This window comes from Apteryx mantelli, chromosome 5, assembly GCF_036417845.1.
Source record: "Apteryx mantelli isolate bAptMan1 chromosome 5, bAptMan1.hap1, whole genome shotgun sequence".
In the NCBI taxonomy this organism is placed as follows: domain Eukaryota; kingdom Metazoa; phylum Chordata; class Aves; order Apterygiformes; family Apterygidae; genus Apteryx; species Apteryx mantelli.
In genome coordinates, this window is record NC_089982.1 from 35,039,246 (window position 1) to 35,053,634 (window position 14,389).

Here is a 14,389-nt window from a genome sequence, read left to right on the forward strand (position 1 = left end):
CATGTACCTAACAATTTACAGCAGCCAAGAAAAAAACAATCTGTTTAGGCTATATAACACTGATGTACCTTGATATATGCAACTCATTTTAATGCAGCTAGTCACTTAAAACTGCTGAGGTCACCAGAGCAACATGATTTTAGTCACACTTCCAGTTGGAAAGGAAGTGAACAAGAAGTTGCAAGTGTCAATGCAACTGGCAAAAAGGGCTGACTAAAGCAAAGAAAGTGTCCAAACATGCCACTTTGTTGCATACAAACAATTTGCATGAAAACAAATAACTCCCTGATCACGATTGCAATTTATCATTATGGTCTAGGAATGGCACTCAGTTTACAAAATAGTTCTAGTATCACCTGAGAGACTGGAATTGATCTAAAAGCTCTAGGAAAAAGCAGTAAAGCACCTACACTATCAGCTGTGCTGTGCAGTGTCATTCCAAACTTTCCTGTGGGACACACCATTGACCAAAAGGCTAATCTAGGCACTGAAACCACACTGGCTGATTACCTGCTCTTTCACCCATTCATTTCAAGGAGTTGCTCTCATGTGTTGTACACACCATATAGGATCTGTGCCCTTAAGCAATCAAGATTAAATTTACCATAGCTACCATGACGTTATCAGAAAAAATTGTCTGCTAAGGTTGATAAATCGGTCAATTATCTGCTTCCTTGACTTTTATTCCTGTGTAAATGTTTTCATCCTTACATTACAAGTACCAGCACTTATGAGAAGATGATCTGTACATTGCCAAAAACAACTGTTTAAATTACTAGGAAATCCTTAATTACTATAAACAAGATTACAACAGGCTTACTTAAAAAAAGGATTCTAAACACCACAGTCATAGCTCCAGAAAACAAAGCTCCCTCACTATCGTTATTTGAGGCCACTTTCTCCATGTTTACTCTCGCTCAATGCACAACCCTCCTTCTCTCAGCAAACCTGAATGCCACAGCGAGAGCACCTGCTGCTGCTCCATCACTACCTCCCTGCGGAGCTGAGTATATACACAGGCTATGAAGTTCCCTGTCTCCTTTCAGCTCCTCATATTAAGTCCAAAATCCCCCACCCTATAAAATGGGAAGGAATCATTAACAGAGAAAGGAAGGTGAACACAAGGAAACAATGCTACTGAAGCGCCATAGTTACTGATTTCATCTTCAAGGTAGACATGCTTTAGTGTCCCTTCTGGGACTCTAAAGAACAGTCCAATCCTCAAAGGTGCAATAAAAGTATGGGAAAAACACAGAAGGCTGTTATCCTTGCCTAAAAGCAGTGAACTGGTTTAGGCTCAAAATGGGACTATCAAATCTATGGCAAGGTAGATGCACATGATCCCAGAAGAATTTCCTTTTCCATACCTCCTCTCTCACTGGTAATAGCAGGAGATTTCTTGAAAAGGGTGATAGGAGCTGAAACCAAAAGGAAAATGAAATATGCTTCTTCCTGTAGACAAAGGAGTTATTAAATCCAAAGGACTGTGCGGTAGATCTGGTTTCAATATCTTTTGAAAGGCAAAGTCAAATTTTGGAATTGAGAAGGGGAGAAATCTCACCAGGGTTTGTACAGGGACAGAGTAACGCAAGCCCAGAGTAGTTGCAGAACTTGAGGAAAGCTCTTCAAAAGATTTCAAAAACACTGTAAGAACATATAGCAACATCCAAAACACATACAGTTATTTCAAGGAATATGTTTTCTGGTTTTTTTCTGCTTCTTTCTGTTCCTCAAGAACTGCTATCTTCAACCCTTGTTATCTGGGTTTCTCTGAGAAACTGCCAAGTGCATCTTTTCTGCAGTACATCTAATTAGAATACAGGCTCTCTTTTGGGCTGAAACTGTATTTTGTTCTGTGTCATACATGCCTAGGACAGCAGGCTGGCTCCCTGACTGAAAGTCCTGTGCACTAATCAAATACAACAAAGGAGAAGTTGTATTTCCTGGTCTTCCTTACACAAGAGGTAGTTCTTAAAAGTACTTGCAGATGTCTAATCGCTATTGTAGAAAACAGAGGTCCAGGAAACACACAGGCGAGAGAAGCTTCAGAAGTCCTATGGAAGAACATGGTATTTCTGATCTGCTTTCTCCATGACTACTGGTTCTAACATCACAAGCCCGGCCAATAATGCCTGGAATAATAGGAAAGGCAACCTTCACTTTTCATCTTGTCTCCAAGAGATTAAAGGCATACTGTGTCTTCCCTTGAACCAGTTCCAAATAAATTCTCATTCTATTAACTTCTGAAACTGCCAGTAGTCTTCAGGCAGTGACACTGATAAAGTAGTGATACTACCAAAATGAAAAATAGATATTTCTCTACTTCCCTGTCTATAGGAAAAGGCTGACCAATCTTCTCCAGCTGGTCTAGAAAACTTACTGCAAATACTGACTGGCAAAGAGTGAAAAAAGAAGAATGACAGTGATAAAAGCAGCGATTATATCACAAGTGGTTCTGGTTTTGGAGAAGGATGAAAACTGATTCTTATCAGTGCAGTAGCATCACAGAAGGATTAAAGCTGAAGACAAGCTGTCTGTGAAGCTTTCTTTCAATAGGCATGAAGACTATCTGAAGAGAACTTCCTGTTGAACCAAAGGGAAAAAAAGAAAAAACAAGAACTCCAAAAAGCTGGAGCTTTCTTGTCTGTAAACTGTCCTTCTGAGCCTCCAAATATCCCCTCAAACATCAATATAACCCAGAAAGCTCTGTCATTGGAGACTGGTATTTGTTTATACTGGGTCTAGGACTCTTGGTTGCGAAAACCATTCTAAACAACACAGTTATAATTTACAGCACGAGAAAAATAGCAAGAGAAAAATTCTTGCTTGCTAAAGGCAGGTTTTCATGTCCTGAGCATAAAGTCAACCCAGCCAGTTTCTAAGGGCTAGCTTTTGAAGACGGAAGAAGAGCATAGTGTCTCTCTCCCCCTATCGCAAATGTCTCTTTGTTGCTGCAGAAGAATGGCTGGCTGCTCTTCACATAAACCTCGACTAAGGAACATATTGAAGTTTGAAAAACTGTCAAAGAAGTGTTTGCATTTGCCTGCCTCACTGATACGATGTACTGTTGTGCATTCTGACTTCTGCTTACTTTGCCCTTTTTCAGTCAGCTCAATATTTCCTTTTCTCCCCTCTGAGCACGAATAAGACATCTTAAATTCCTAACAGTCCCAATGGCATTCTGGCAAAAGCAATCCCTTCCATACAATCCTGAAAAATCACTACTCCTATATATTCAATAATCCAGATGCTCCTATTCAGCTTATGCATGGGGCCAGATTCTCTCACGTGTGACATCTGAGTAGCTGGCAAAGGAGAAACACAGCATGAGCCTTTACAGCCCTCCAATTCTCCCTTGTGCATTCTAATCTAGACTCAGCCTAGGTCAGAGCAGCCTGGGGAATGGTTCATCTACAGCAGCTGGAAATGGCTCCTAACTAGGAATAAGTAGATCCAAGTATGTTCCATCTCCAACCCTTTTTGACTCTGATTCAGTCTAGTCTAGATTTCAGTGATATGGAGATGTAAGAAACAATAACATTATTTCCCCCCTAGGAACCCCCCCATGCAATGGGAATCCCCGTCTGGGAAGGCAAAGGCAACTTCCATAACGTCTGCATCAGCCGAGCAGCACAAGGGGGAATAAGAAGGCGGCTGTGAAGCTGGCCTATTGCTGATAATGGATACCAAGTTCTAGTTTAAAAATAAAGTTAAATGGAACTCAGTGAAGTCATCTTAAATTATTCCAAATATTGAAGTTGGGAAGGTAGTGACAGCAAATACTGTGAACTTTCTTTCCCTCTTACTAAAACATAGAAAGAAAAATCCCACACTAATTACTCAAAACATTGATTCTTAGAAAAGTACTGTTAGAATATGGAGAATTATTGCCTCAGAACACCTTTATGAAGGTTGCTTGAGTGATTAGTAAAATAAATGAAACAACAAAATCAAGTAGAAACCCCTGTGTTACCATAGTAGGTAGACTGCAACAACCAAAACAAGGGAAGCCTCAGAGCAAGCTGCTACAACATCTTTAATTATCCCCATTGTGTTTACAACCTCTATCAAGAGGTCACAAAATGAAGGGGGGAATTCACAAACCACATGTATGGCAACACTCAAGCATAGCAGGTGACATCAGGCCAGCATGCCAGCTCTTACAAAGATCTCCTTTGTTTTTAACTAGTTTCTGTTTATTTTTGCTATATGCAGCTTCTCCTGCTCTATTTTTGGTAAATAATGTGCTCCTGATTTAGCCATTTTACTCTGCCCCCTTACTCACTCGAGGTACTTTATGCACACTACCCTTCTGATTGGTTCAGAAACAAAAGGTTTAGGTTTTAGATACTGAAATTATTCCTTCCTATAAATGTTACAGGAATCTAGTTCCCTATAATTTAATTTTTTCCTCTCTCTTGAAGTCAGATTAAAACATGGCAAATTATATTCTCTGTGTTTCTAATTCCTCCCACAAAGATGATGTTATGGTAACGTATCTAAGAGAAGCCTCAAGAAGTGTTTGTTTTGTCGTGCTGTGTTTGCTACCAAAGACAGCTGCTTTCTGTGCCCCTGAGAGGATTGCTTGGGGTTAACAAGCAAAGCCAAAGACGAGAGGATTAGGAAGCTACTCCTAGTCATAGGCTAATACAGTGAAGCAGTCCTTTCCAGGTGGAATAGACACTCCTCGCTCCTAGACACATTGTTTAAGGCACTGCCTCAACTCTCAACCTTAAGAAAAGTCAGAGGTCACATAACTAATGTTCAAGCACTGAATAAAAATTATTCATTGCTCCAGCCTTGCTTTATTTTAAAGAGATTAAGGATTCTGTACCAAGTTGATGGTACAAGAAACTATCGCTATGGCTACTTAGGGCACCCAGAGCATAAATAGCAGCAATGCATTTCTACACTCTGCCTAATGATCCACCTAAAATCCTGATGCAGAGGAAAAGCTAGAAGTGAAGGGGAAGTTCATGTCCATGACCATTCCATCACTGGCTTTTCTGCTGAACCAACAAACAAGTGTGCCAATGGCAGTGGGATTTGATTTTATTTTTTTTAAGTACATTTCTTGGCTGAAAACTCTGTGGGCTTTACCAACACATTTTATGCAGGCTAGTAAATGCCTTCAAAGACAACAATTCTGATTCTCATGAGAGTATGTCTATACTAAATAACACAGTGCTATGTGGTGATATCTGAGCTAGCTTGAATATACCCAGAAGTATTATAGCCGAATTAACCTGGGTGGACTGCTGCGATAACTGCCTCCCATACACAAGGCAGTTTATTAGAGCTTGCTTTGTTATCTCAATGTGGCATAGCACTGTGCATGAAGACTTATAAACAATTATGGTGAAGTCTATTTAGACCTTACGGGCAATGTAAAAGTACCTCAAAGTGGGCAGAAGAGTCCCCTTCAGAGTTATTCACTGTGCAAAGAACTCTCTTTGGCAACGTCGAATTGACAAAAGGATTACGTCAGCCCTTTCCTTCCAGAACAAGGAGCAGGATGAGAGCCTGTGGGCAGCAGAAATTAAAGCAGCTCTAGGCTGTTATGCTTACACTGGTGACTGAGAAGGGCTCTTCATGGCCTCAAAGTACTAGAAATACAGAGGCAGATACGGGGAAAATCTGCTCCAATCACATATAAAGAAACGCATTCTCAGTCACTAGTGGCCAGGTCTAGATTTGACATAGTAGTCTGCAAGGGGAGAGATTCTGCCTGTGTTTCAGGAAAGCAAGCAGCCACCAACAGCCACAACACCTGCTGCTATCTAAGCCCACTTGCCCTCTCTGTTTCTTACCTACTTCTTACTGCATGACCATCTAGCTGTGGGAGATTTTTTCCCATTTTAATTCATCTCAGATAAACCATTTATTTTCTCAGTACTATCATTGGTTAGTAGTACTACTGCATGAGTCAAAAGCAGCTTGTGAAGAATTCCTGTTCATTAATGAAGTTACACATAGTGATCATTCATTAAGCTAAATCCTCACCTCTTAAAGCCATTGATTTTTTTAAATACATTTTTCTAAGAGTACCTAGCCATTTATTTTAAGGAACTTACCAGAACTCTCATTTTTGCCCTGAGAGCACACAAGTCTTACAGACTCTAACAGGGCACCAAGATCCAGGACATATCCAAAACATTCATTTAAAATAGGAAGCCATAATTTTAAAGCAAGCCTGTGTGCAATCTTCTCTCTTACAGAAACTTGCAGGTGGAGCTTCTACCCTCCTAGTTAAAAACCACACAGGAAAGAACTCTTTGGACCTGTATAGAAAGTCCTGGGAAAATGGCAAAACACATTCAAGCAGCAAATACCAGATGAGGGCCAACTTCAGAGAGAACACTATAAACCCTCTTGAGGATTTTGTAAAGACAGTAAAACCCCAGAGGTAGGGACTAGGCAAAATTCAAGGAGATGACGACAGTAGATTGCTTTGAGTTGTTTCAAAATTTTTATTTCTACCCTATTAAGAGACAGTCTCAAATAAAAGAAATGAAGCAGTGCAATTGTTTGAAACCTGATTTCACTTTCTGAAACTGGTGACTAAAGAGCACATTACAAGATCTCTCTCACTTGGTACAGCTTTCATTCCTAATGTAACTTATTCTAAACGGCAGCTAAATCACCAGTGTTGCACAAAAACCTTTGCTCCCTTGGTCTACTGTACTATCAGCACTAGTCACACGTTTCCCCCCACTTCCAGGCCTACTGCCTAAGTGCTGAAAAGAAAGAGGGAAAAGACTTCTTATGAAGTCCAGTTTTTTTCCAGTTTTTCTTTCCTTTCTGCATGTTTCTCCAAAACAAACAAACAAACAAACAAAAAAACCCCCCCATAACTCTCTTGGTGATTTCAAATTAAGTGAATTTTGAGTCTATGTGTGAATACTTAAAATTCCACCTGTCCTACAAAATGGAACAGGTACGCCTTTAGCCTTAACTTGGGATTTGGCTTTTCAGTGTAATTATGCCACAAACAGGCAACCTCTTGCAAGGTGGGAGAAACTTTAAGGAATAAAACTAACTACAAAGCTGACAGGTTGGGACTGAGCATCCAAGATGTTTGGAGTCTAGACCAAAGACGATACCAGCCTGCAAACACTAATGAAGGAACAGCAGGAAAAGAGAAACTGTCTTTGGGAGCATAATACTTCCCAAATTACAACCCTGAGTTAGTCTGTAAAAAAGAAAAACTAAAAAACAAGCTCTTCCGTGAGCTTACAGATGCATATTGCTGAATGCTTCATAAAATTAGCCACAATACAGTGCGTATGTGCAGATCCAATGCTGACTGTACCCTGAAGTGTACATCCTCTCAACTGAAGTCTGGGTCAAGCCTCTGTTTTATTATTTAAATTTTAAAAAGGCAGAAAAAATAACAGAAATACCCTCAAAACCAACAAAAACCTTTGGAAAAAGTGGTAATATCCACCTTGTTGAGCTTTTTCTTTCTTCAGCCCCATATCATCTATTATTCTTTATGTCATAAAAATACAACTCGTAAAAGTGTAATAAAAAGACAAGTCTTGCTTTGGGGGGCAGAAAGAAAGAGGAACAGAATCCCCTCTCCTCCTTGAAAACTGGAGTCTATGACATATTGCTAGCTACTCTGAAGTTCAGGCTTATTGCATATTATTTTTATATAAAACATGACAGTAGATACTTCAGCCTTCATAAACCATGAAGGATTTTGTACACTTAAACCTGAATGATGAAAATTACAGCACTATGCATGGCAAACTAGCAGCAGAAAATGGTATATCAGAAACAGGAGAAAACATTATTTACAAGATACACTCTTAGAGTATGACTCTGGAATAGTTTAACTAAGCTGTAACAGTAAAAGGGTTCCTGGCATAAGCCAAATTAGCTCTGCATAACCATCTGAACTAATGTCTATATTATAATTTCTCTGCAATGGGAAAGAAGAAAAGTCCTCTATATGGTTCTTCATGACAAATCACATGTCTTCTGAAGCTTCATGTTAGAAACCCTTTTAACTTCCAAAAAGTCCTCTTTTGTAGGTCATGCTCTCATTATCTTGCTCTGGGATCTGGTCTGATTAAATTATAGGAAATTACTAATATTTCACTTTGAACAGCCAGTTTCTCCTGGCTGTTGTTGTTGTTCTTTTTTAAACTTAATTCCTCCTACTCCTGCCTTCTTACATATGAAAAAGACAACAATCACTCTATTACAAAGATTAAGTTGTATTCTTTCTTCATCTATTTAAAAATGTAAAAATAAAATTGCATTCTGTTCGCACATTCTTACATTTCCCATTCCACTGCTCTACCTTTCCAGAGCAGGTTTTCTTGTTTGGCCAATTAAAAAGTTTGTGTTTATGTTTTACAACCTTTTACACCCCCATCCTCTCCAAAATCTCATTCAAAAGATCCTAAAAACTTAAACAGCTCAGTGAGCAGAACACTGGCTCTTTGGAAGTCCAATTTATACTCCAACAGCGTGATTTATTAATGCTTGTACTATCAGACAACACTAAGTCATAGTCTACCATTGTATGACTTTAGATGAGTGACACAGTCTAATGCAAAAAAGTACTTTTTAGCATGCAAGGACTAGTGAGACTTTAGCGAGACCAAGACTTCAAGCCTCAGAAAAAACCTCCGTAAAGGGAGAAGTTATTTCTAAAAAGTCTGTAACAACTTCACTGTAATGAGAGAGACAAAATATGATTGGTGTTTTCAGGTAGAGCAGTACAGAGGCTACTCCACCCACCAAAAGGCTGCTGTTCATTTGAAAGGTGCATTACAGTACCATCAGGACAACCACGATGATAGCAATGAAATTATTAACCTAATCATACTAAGAATAATAATTTTCCCTACATGGATCCTCTTGTCAACAATGAGCTATATCATGATCCCTGCAGTGATGAGAGGTTAAAAATAGTAAACAGAAACTGTTAAAAGCTTCCCCTTGTACAAGCAATGTCTGCTAGTAAGGTAATAAATACTATTAAAAGAGAAAGACTCCTGTTGCTGGTAAAAGTCTTTTGTTTTAGAGGCAACTTTCGAATGCAGAATGTTGGCAAAGAATTTTCTGGCTTTGGAGCGTCTTTTGAAAAACCTGTCTAAAACACCCTCCCTTGCTACCAGAAAGTGTCTCATAAAGAAAGCTACAGAAATAAAAAAGAAGGAAGCTTTAAATCATTCCTAATTTACTTCTCTATCTGTATTTTCTTTACACTCTGATGATATAATCCAGCAATAAAAACCCATATAATAAAAAGCTTCACAGAGCTTGAATTTTTTTACTCTATAGAAATAGCGGAAAACTGCAACACAGTATCAGGAATATCTAATACTACACCTGACCATAAAGGCAAGAAGACTTATGCCCCCTCACTCCCACAAATCTAGTTTTTGACATTGAAACTAGTATCTTATCACTGCTTTATCTCCTTCTTTAACAAAAGAAATCCAACAGAAAATACCATTGTAGTTTGTCCTAAATTAAATGCATTCTTCAGAAAGAAGTAGTATTTCAAACTTCTGAGTGTAGTACCCCGTTTGGTCTGATACTCTATAACAAATGCGAGCTATGTATAAAGGATATCCTAGCATTCATTCACAAAGTGCACTGCTTTTAAGCCTTTGGGACTGAATCAAACCCCAAAGAGTATTGATTGCTACACATAAGGTTATGTAGTAGTCTACATACTAAACACGTGCTTGAGTCCCTCAAAACTTTCATTTTTCAGGCTGATCACCTCCAAGTCATATTTGTGCAGTTCAGAGGAAATATACTTTCATGAACTCTCAGAAAAGAAAATAATGGTGTGAGGTAGGATGGGAAGTGAGGCAGTAGGGAGAAAGGCAACAGAGACAAATAATGTGTGTGTGTGTGTATATATATATATATATATATTTTTTTTTTTAAAGGTTCTGATGCTAATTGAATAATTGAGACAAAAATCTAAGTACTGAAGTAGCCGAGAGAACAAAACTAACATACATTAAGGAAAGAGCAAAATGCCTTTAAACGTTCTAGTGAAAATGAATTGACTTGTCTGAGTTAGGTGCATCCAAATGTAATCATAGGAAATGTGTGCACTGGGCAAATTTTAACTTATGAATCTAACACTGTCATGGTAAAGGAAGGCTATGCTGCCCTAGTATTTAGCTAGGGTATGAATGAGCCATTGTCTATCAAGGAATTCCTAAACCCCTGTCCTCATTCACTTGTACCTTAAAGTAAATGGTACTTTTACTTTCTCTTGCGTTTTACAGTCAGCAAAGATATTCACCTAAGTTGCCAAAAATTTAACTTCTTTACATGCAGAAACTCCACTTACAGTATCTGTTAATACAGCATTTCAAATGATCCACTCACCTGATCTAACTCTGAGGTTCACCCTGGTTTGAGTACGGGGTTAGACCAGATGACCTCCAAAGGACCTTTCCAACCTAAATTATATTGTAAAGAACTTCTATGACTGAAAGCTCAGCCTTAACTCTGCCCTTTTTAAGCAGATGCCACCAAAACACAGTATTACTGCATTTAATATCGACCCTTTTTTTCCCCTGCAACCACTTAAGTGTCAGTATCTCACAACTCACTTGAAGCTATTTAAATAGTTTCAACGGTCTGATACAATGCTAGTAAACCCTTTTACAGAAAACTTCTTCACCAGAGCACACATTTCGGTAGCACAGGCTTCCTTTGTGAAATTACCTCTAAATTTACACAAGAGTCGTCCAGTGAGGTCAATGTACAGAAGAATAAAATCAGGGTCCTAATCAGCACTGTATACTGTTACTTCAAACAGTGTTACAGCATTCCTCAGGTGCAATTCAGGGTACACAACATGTTATAAGAAAATAATTAAGGCCTAGAGATCTTGAGAATACAACTACCTACCCAAGGTATATTAAAATCCACAGGACCTGTCATACAAAGCTACATTTGTTAAGTTACATGCTACTCTGTGTATCTATGTCTTACTATTTATTTCCCAAACAATTGCAACAGAGTCCAAAACATCACAGAGTGGTACGCTGCTCAGTAAGATGCTACATATGGCAAAACCAGCTACACAGTCATTCAGGTACACTGGAGAGCATTCATGAACTTGCAACCTGTAACATAATTTAAGACTGAATCACAGTGTAAAATCCGCAATGGGGCAGAGTTAAGGTTGAGTACAGTACTAGCCATCTTCTTTCTAGATGTGCATTGTGCACTTTATATTCTTCTGCTATTGTTAATACTTTAAAATGAAAAACATACATGCTGTTCCTCTAAGAACTGTATTGCTAAAACCAGCAGGAATTGTAGAATAAAAGCTTATTTTACACGGAGTACCCATTAAAGCAACATGTTGCAAAAAAATAACATAAATCACTATTTATAGCATTTGCACACTGATTGAAATGTATTCGAAGGCACTTTCTGAATCTGCAGGATGTAACAGAATTCCTACAACTCTTCTTGAATTATCAAATATATTATTATTATTTTTGGCAAAGAATAGCTCTTAATCCCAATACAATCTGGCTGTAAATAAATTAAATAAAGCCCACTAAAAGAGTAGCATTAGCGTGGGACATACGGTGCACGTTTCACACATCACGAAAAAAACACCCATGAACTTAATTTAAAAATTAATCCAAAAGAACTACAAATTAGGCCGTGCATTTAAAAAAAGGAAAAAAACTCGATGTGCACAATGAAGGCGATTGTTCCTCAGCTCAGAAGAAGCCGTGACTTCTTCCTGGCGCAGGCGGTCAGGAGGTCGAGGCGAGGGGAGCCTAGAGCCAGCCCGGAGGCGGGGGCAGACAAACCCCCGCGCCGGGGCCGAGCCCCCAGCAGCCTGCGCACGGGAGCGGCACACCCGAGCGAGCTAAAATGGAGCCCGCGCCTCATGTCAGCCCGAGAGGCAGGCAGAGGGCAGCCGCAGCAGGGCAGGGGCAAGGGCAAGGTCAGCCGCCGGGCCGGCTGCAAGCGCCCGCTCCCGCCGCCTCCCCCGCTCACGGAAGGCCAAGCCGGGGCGGCGGCGCCCGCCCCCCGAAACGTCTCTCCGAGCCACGCAAGGCCCCGCGCGCGCCCGGCCTTAGCCCCTGCCCCCGCCGCGCCGGGGCCGGGGCGCTGCGGGGCCGGGCGCCGCGCTCCCGCCGCCTCCCCGCGCCCGCCGCCCCGGCCGCTGCTCTGCGGGGGGATCGGCTCCCCGCAGTGCCGGCGCGGCTCCTCTAGCGGGCACACAGCGAAAGGGCTGCGCGGGGGCAAGCGGAGGTGGGGGGGAGGGCACAGCTCCAACCCTTTGCGTCGGCTCCGGCGGAAAGAAAAAGGAGAGAGAAATATTTGCGGGGCTGTAAGTGCCAGCCCCCTTCCCCCATCCTCCCGCCCCCCCGAGCGGACACCCACAGCCCCGGCTCGGGTGACAGCGCCCGAAGGGCCGGGGAGAGCGGAGCCCCAGCCCCTTCCCCCCGGATCACCCCTGCCCAGGCAGTGGGGCGGGGGGTGCGCTGCGCTCCGGCTGCAGCGGCGCCGCCCGGGCCGGGGGCCGCCCTGGTGAACTCCCGGTGACCGAGCTCAGCAGCTCCGGCACCGGCGGCTCAGCCCTCCCCTGCCCCGGGCCCGGCGCGAAGGGGTTGCAGGCACGCTCGGAGCAGATGTGCCGGAGACAGGCTAATGACCCCTGCCGTCCACCCCTGCTCTCCTTAAACCCACCCCGGGGCCAAGCAGGGGCACGGTATTTTTAGGTCCCTTCCCCTCCCTTCTACCTCTCAGTAGCTGCGGAGCGCCTAATGGGGGGGGGGGGAGGAGAGAGAAGGAGAAAAGTTAACTGTCTTGCAAAGAGGGGAGAAAATAGGAAAGGGGGGGAGGGAGCACGAAGGAAGAGGGCAGGGTGAGCTGTGTCAGGGGATGTGTGTGCGTGTATGCATGTGTGTGTGTACGTGCGCACGCGGTGCCCGCAGGCGGGGAGGATCGGGATGCACTTTAGCCCTGTGCTCTGCTGCTCTCGTCTGGGGCAGCGCCGCTGAAGCCCGAGTCTCGCCTGACCCTTCATTTCACTGCGGCCAGGAGGAGCCCCGATCCCGCCGCCGCCTCTCCCTGCTCTGCAGGGACCTCGCCTGCCACGGTCTGCCTCCCCGCTGTCCCCTCCCCCGCGGCGGCGGCGGCCCCGGTCCCCTCCGGGGTGGCCGCGGGGTCTGCGTGCAGTGCCCCCGCCGCCGCCGGCCCCCGCCGGGGCCGCTGCCCGCCTCCCCCCGCTCCCGGTCCGCCCAGCCCCGCCGCAACCTTTAGCCGGGGACGGACCTCTCGTCTGGTTCCGCACAAGACGCCAGCAGCCGTTTCCCCTCTCGCCCCCCTCCCCACCCCAATAAACCAGACACCCCCCTCCCTCCGGCCCCAAAGAGAAACCCACACCGCCCCCCCCAACACAAATGCACAATCACGGGCGAGGGGAGGGAGAGGGAGGAAAGGGCGAGAGACGCGAAGAAAGAAGGGGGGAAAGGAGAGAGAGAGGAAAAATTAAAAGGGCACAAGGCTGTTCATCACCAACATGGCTGCCTTAGCTCAGACCTAAAAGAGGAATAACCCAGGCTGTGTCTTTGTCAGTTTCACCTCTGTAACCCTAAACTAATGCACAAAACGACGGAGGCGGCTGCAGAGGGGAAGGAGACGGGGAAAGGAGGAAGGAGAAAATGGCAAAAAGAGGGGGCACTTACGTGAAGAGAGGCGCTTGGGCTGCTCCTGCTTCCTCCTGGGCATTTTCCCCCTTTTTTCACATTCTCCTCCTTGGTCTAACGGGAGATCAAAAAAGACCGGGGGGGGGGGCACAGACAGGCACAAAGCCGGGGCCCCCGGGGGAGCTGCTAACCGGGGCGGGTTTTCCCCTCTTCGCCGGGGGAAAGGGGGCTGAAGCCGGTTTTCCCGGAGTCACCACGAAGGGCTGGCTCTCCCCCTCTCTCTTTCTTTTTCCTCCCCCCCCCGGTCGTGCACCTGGCTTGTCCCCGGTCGCAGTATCCCTCAGCGGCCGGGGATGTGATCCCGGCGGGCGGGCGCCGTGGCGGGGCGCGGGCTGCGCGGCGGTGCCGAGGGCTGCGCCCCGCGCGCCTCCCGGCCCCTAACTAACACTAACGCCGGGATCAAAGGGCAGCGGCGGCGGCGGCGCTCACGGCTCGCCCGCGGGCGGCAGGCAGGCAGCGAGAGGCAGACAGGGACACACACGCACGCACACACACACACACACCGGCGGGCGGGCACACGCGCGCACACACACACACACACCCGGGCAGAGCAAAGGGGAAGGTGCCCCCGCTCCCCGGCTGCACTTCAGGCGCGGCGCGGCGCTCCGGCGGGGTTCGCGAGGAGGATGCGCTGCCCCAGTCCCTCACCCGCTCCTAAT

General features: G+C 44.3%; 1 protein-coding gene across 1 annotated transcript in view; it reads right to left on the reverse strand.

The window, feature by feature from the left end:
* ZNF827 (zinc finger protein 827) overlaps window positions 1–14,034 on the reverse strand; it is a 105,157-nt gene extending 91,123 nt beyond the window's left edge. Inside the window, exon 1 of the mRNA XM_013951834.2 lies at window positions 13,710–14,034. Coding sequence (XP_013807288.2) covers window positions 13,710–13,752 — 43 coding nt within the window. The 5' untranslated portion in view covers window positions 13,753–14,034. The remainder of the gene's footprint in view (window positions 1–13,709) is intronic.
* Window positions 14,035–14,389: the final 355 nt, after the last annotated feature.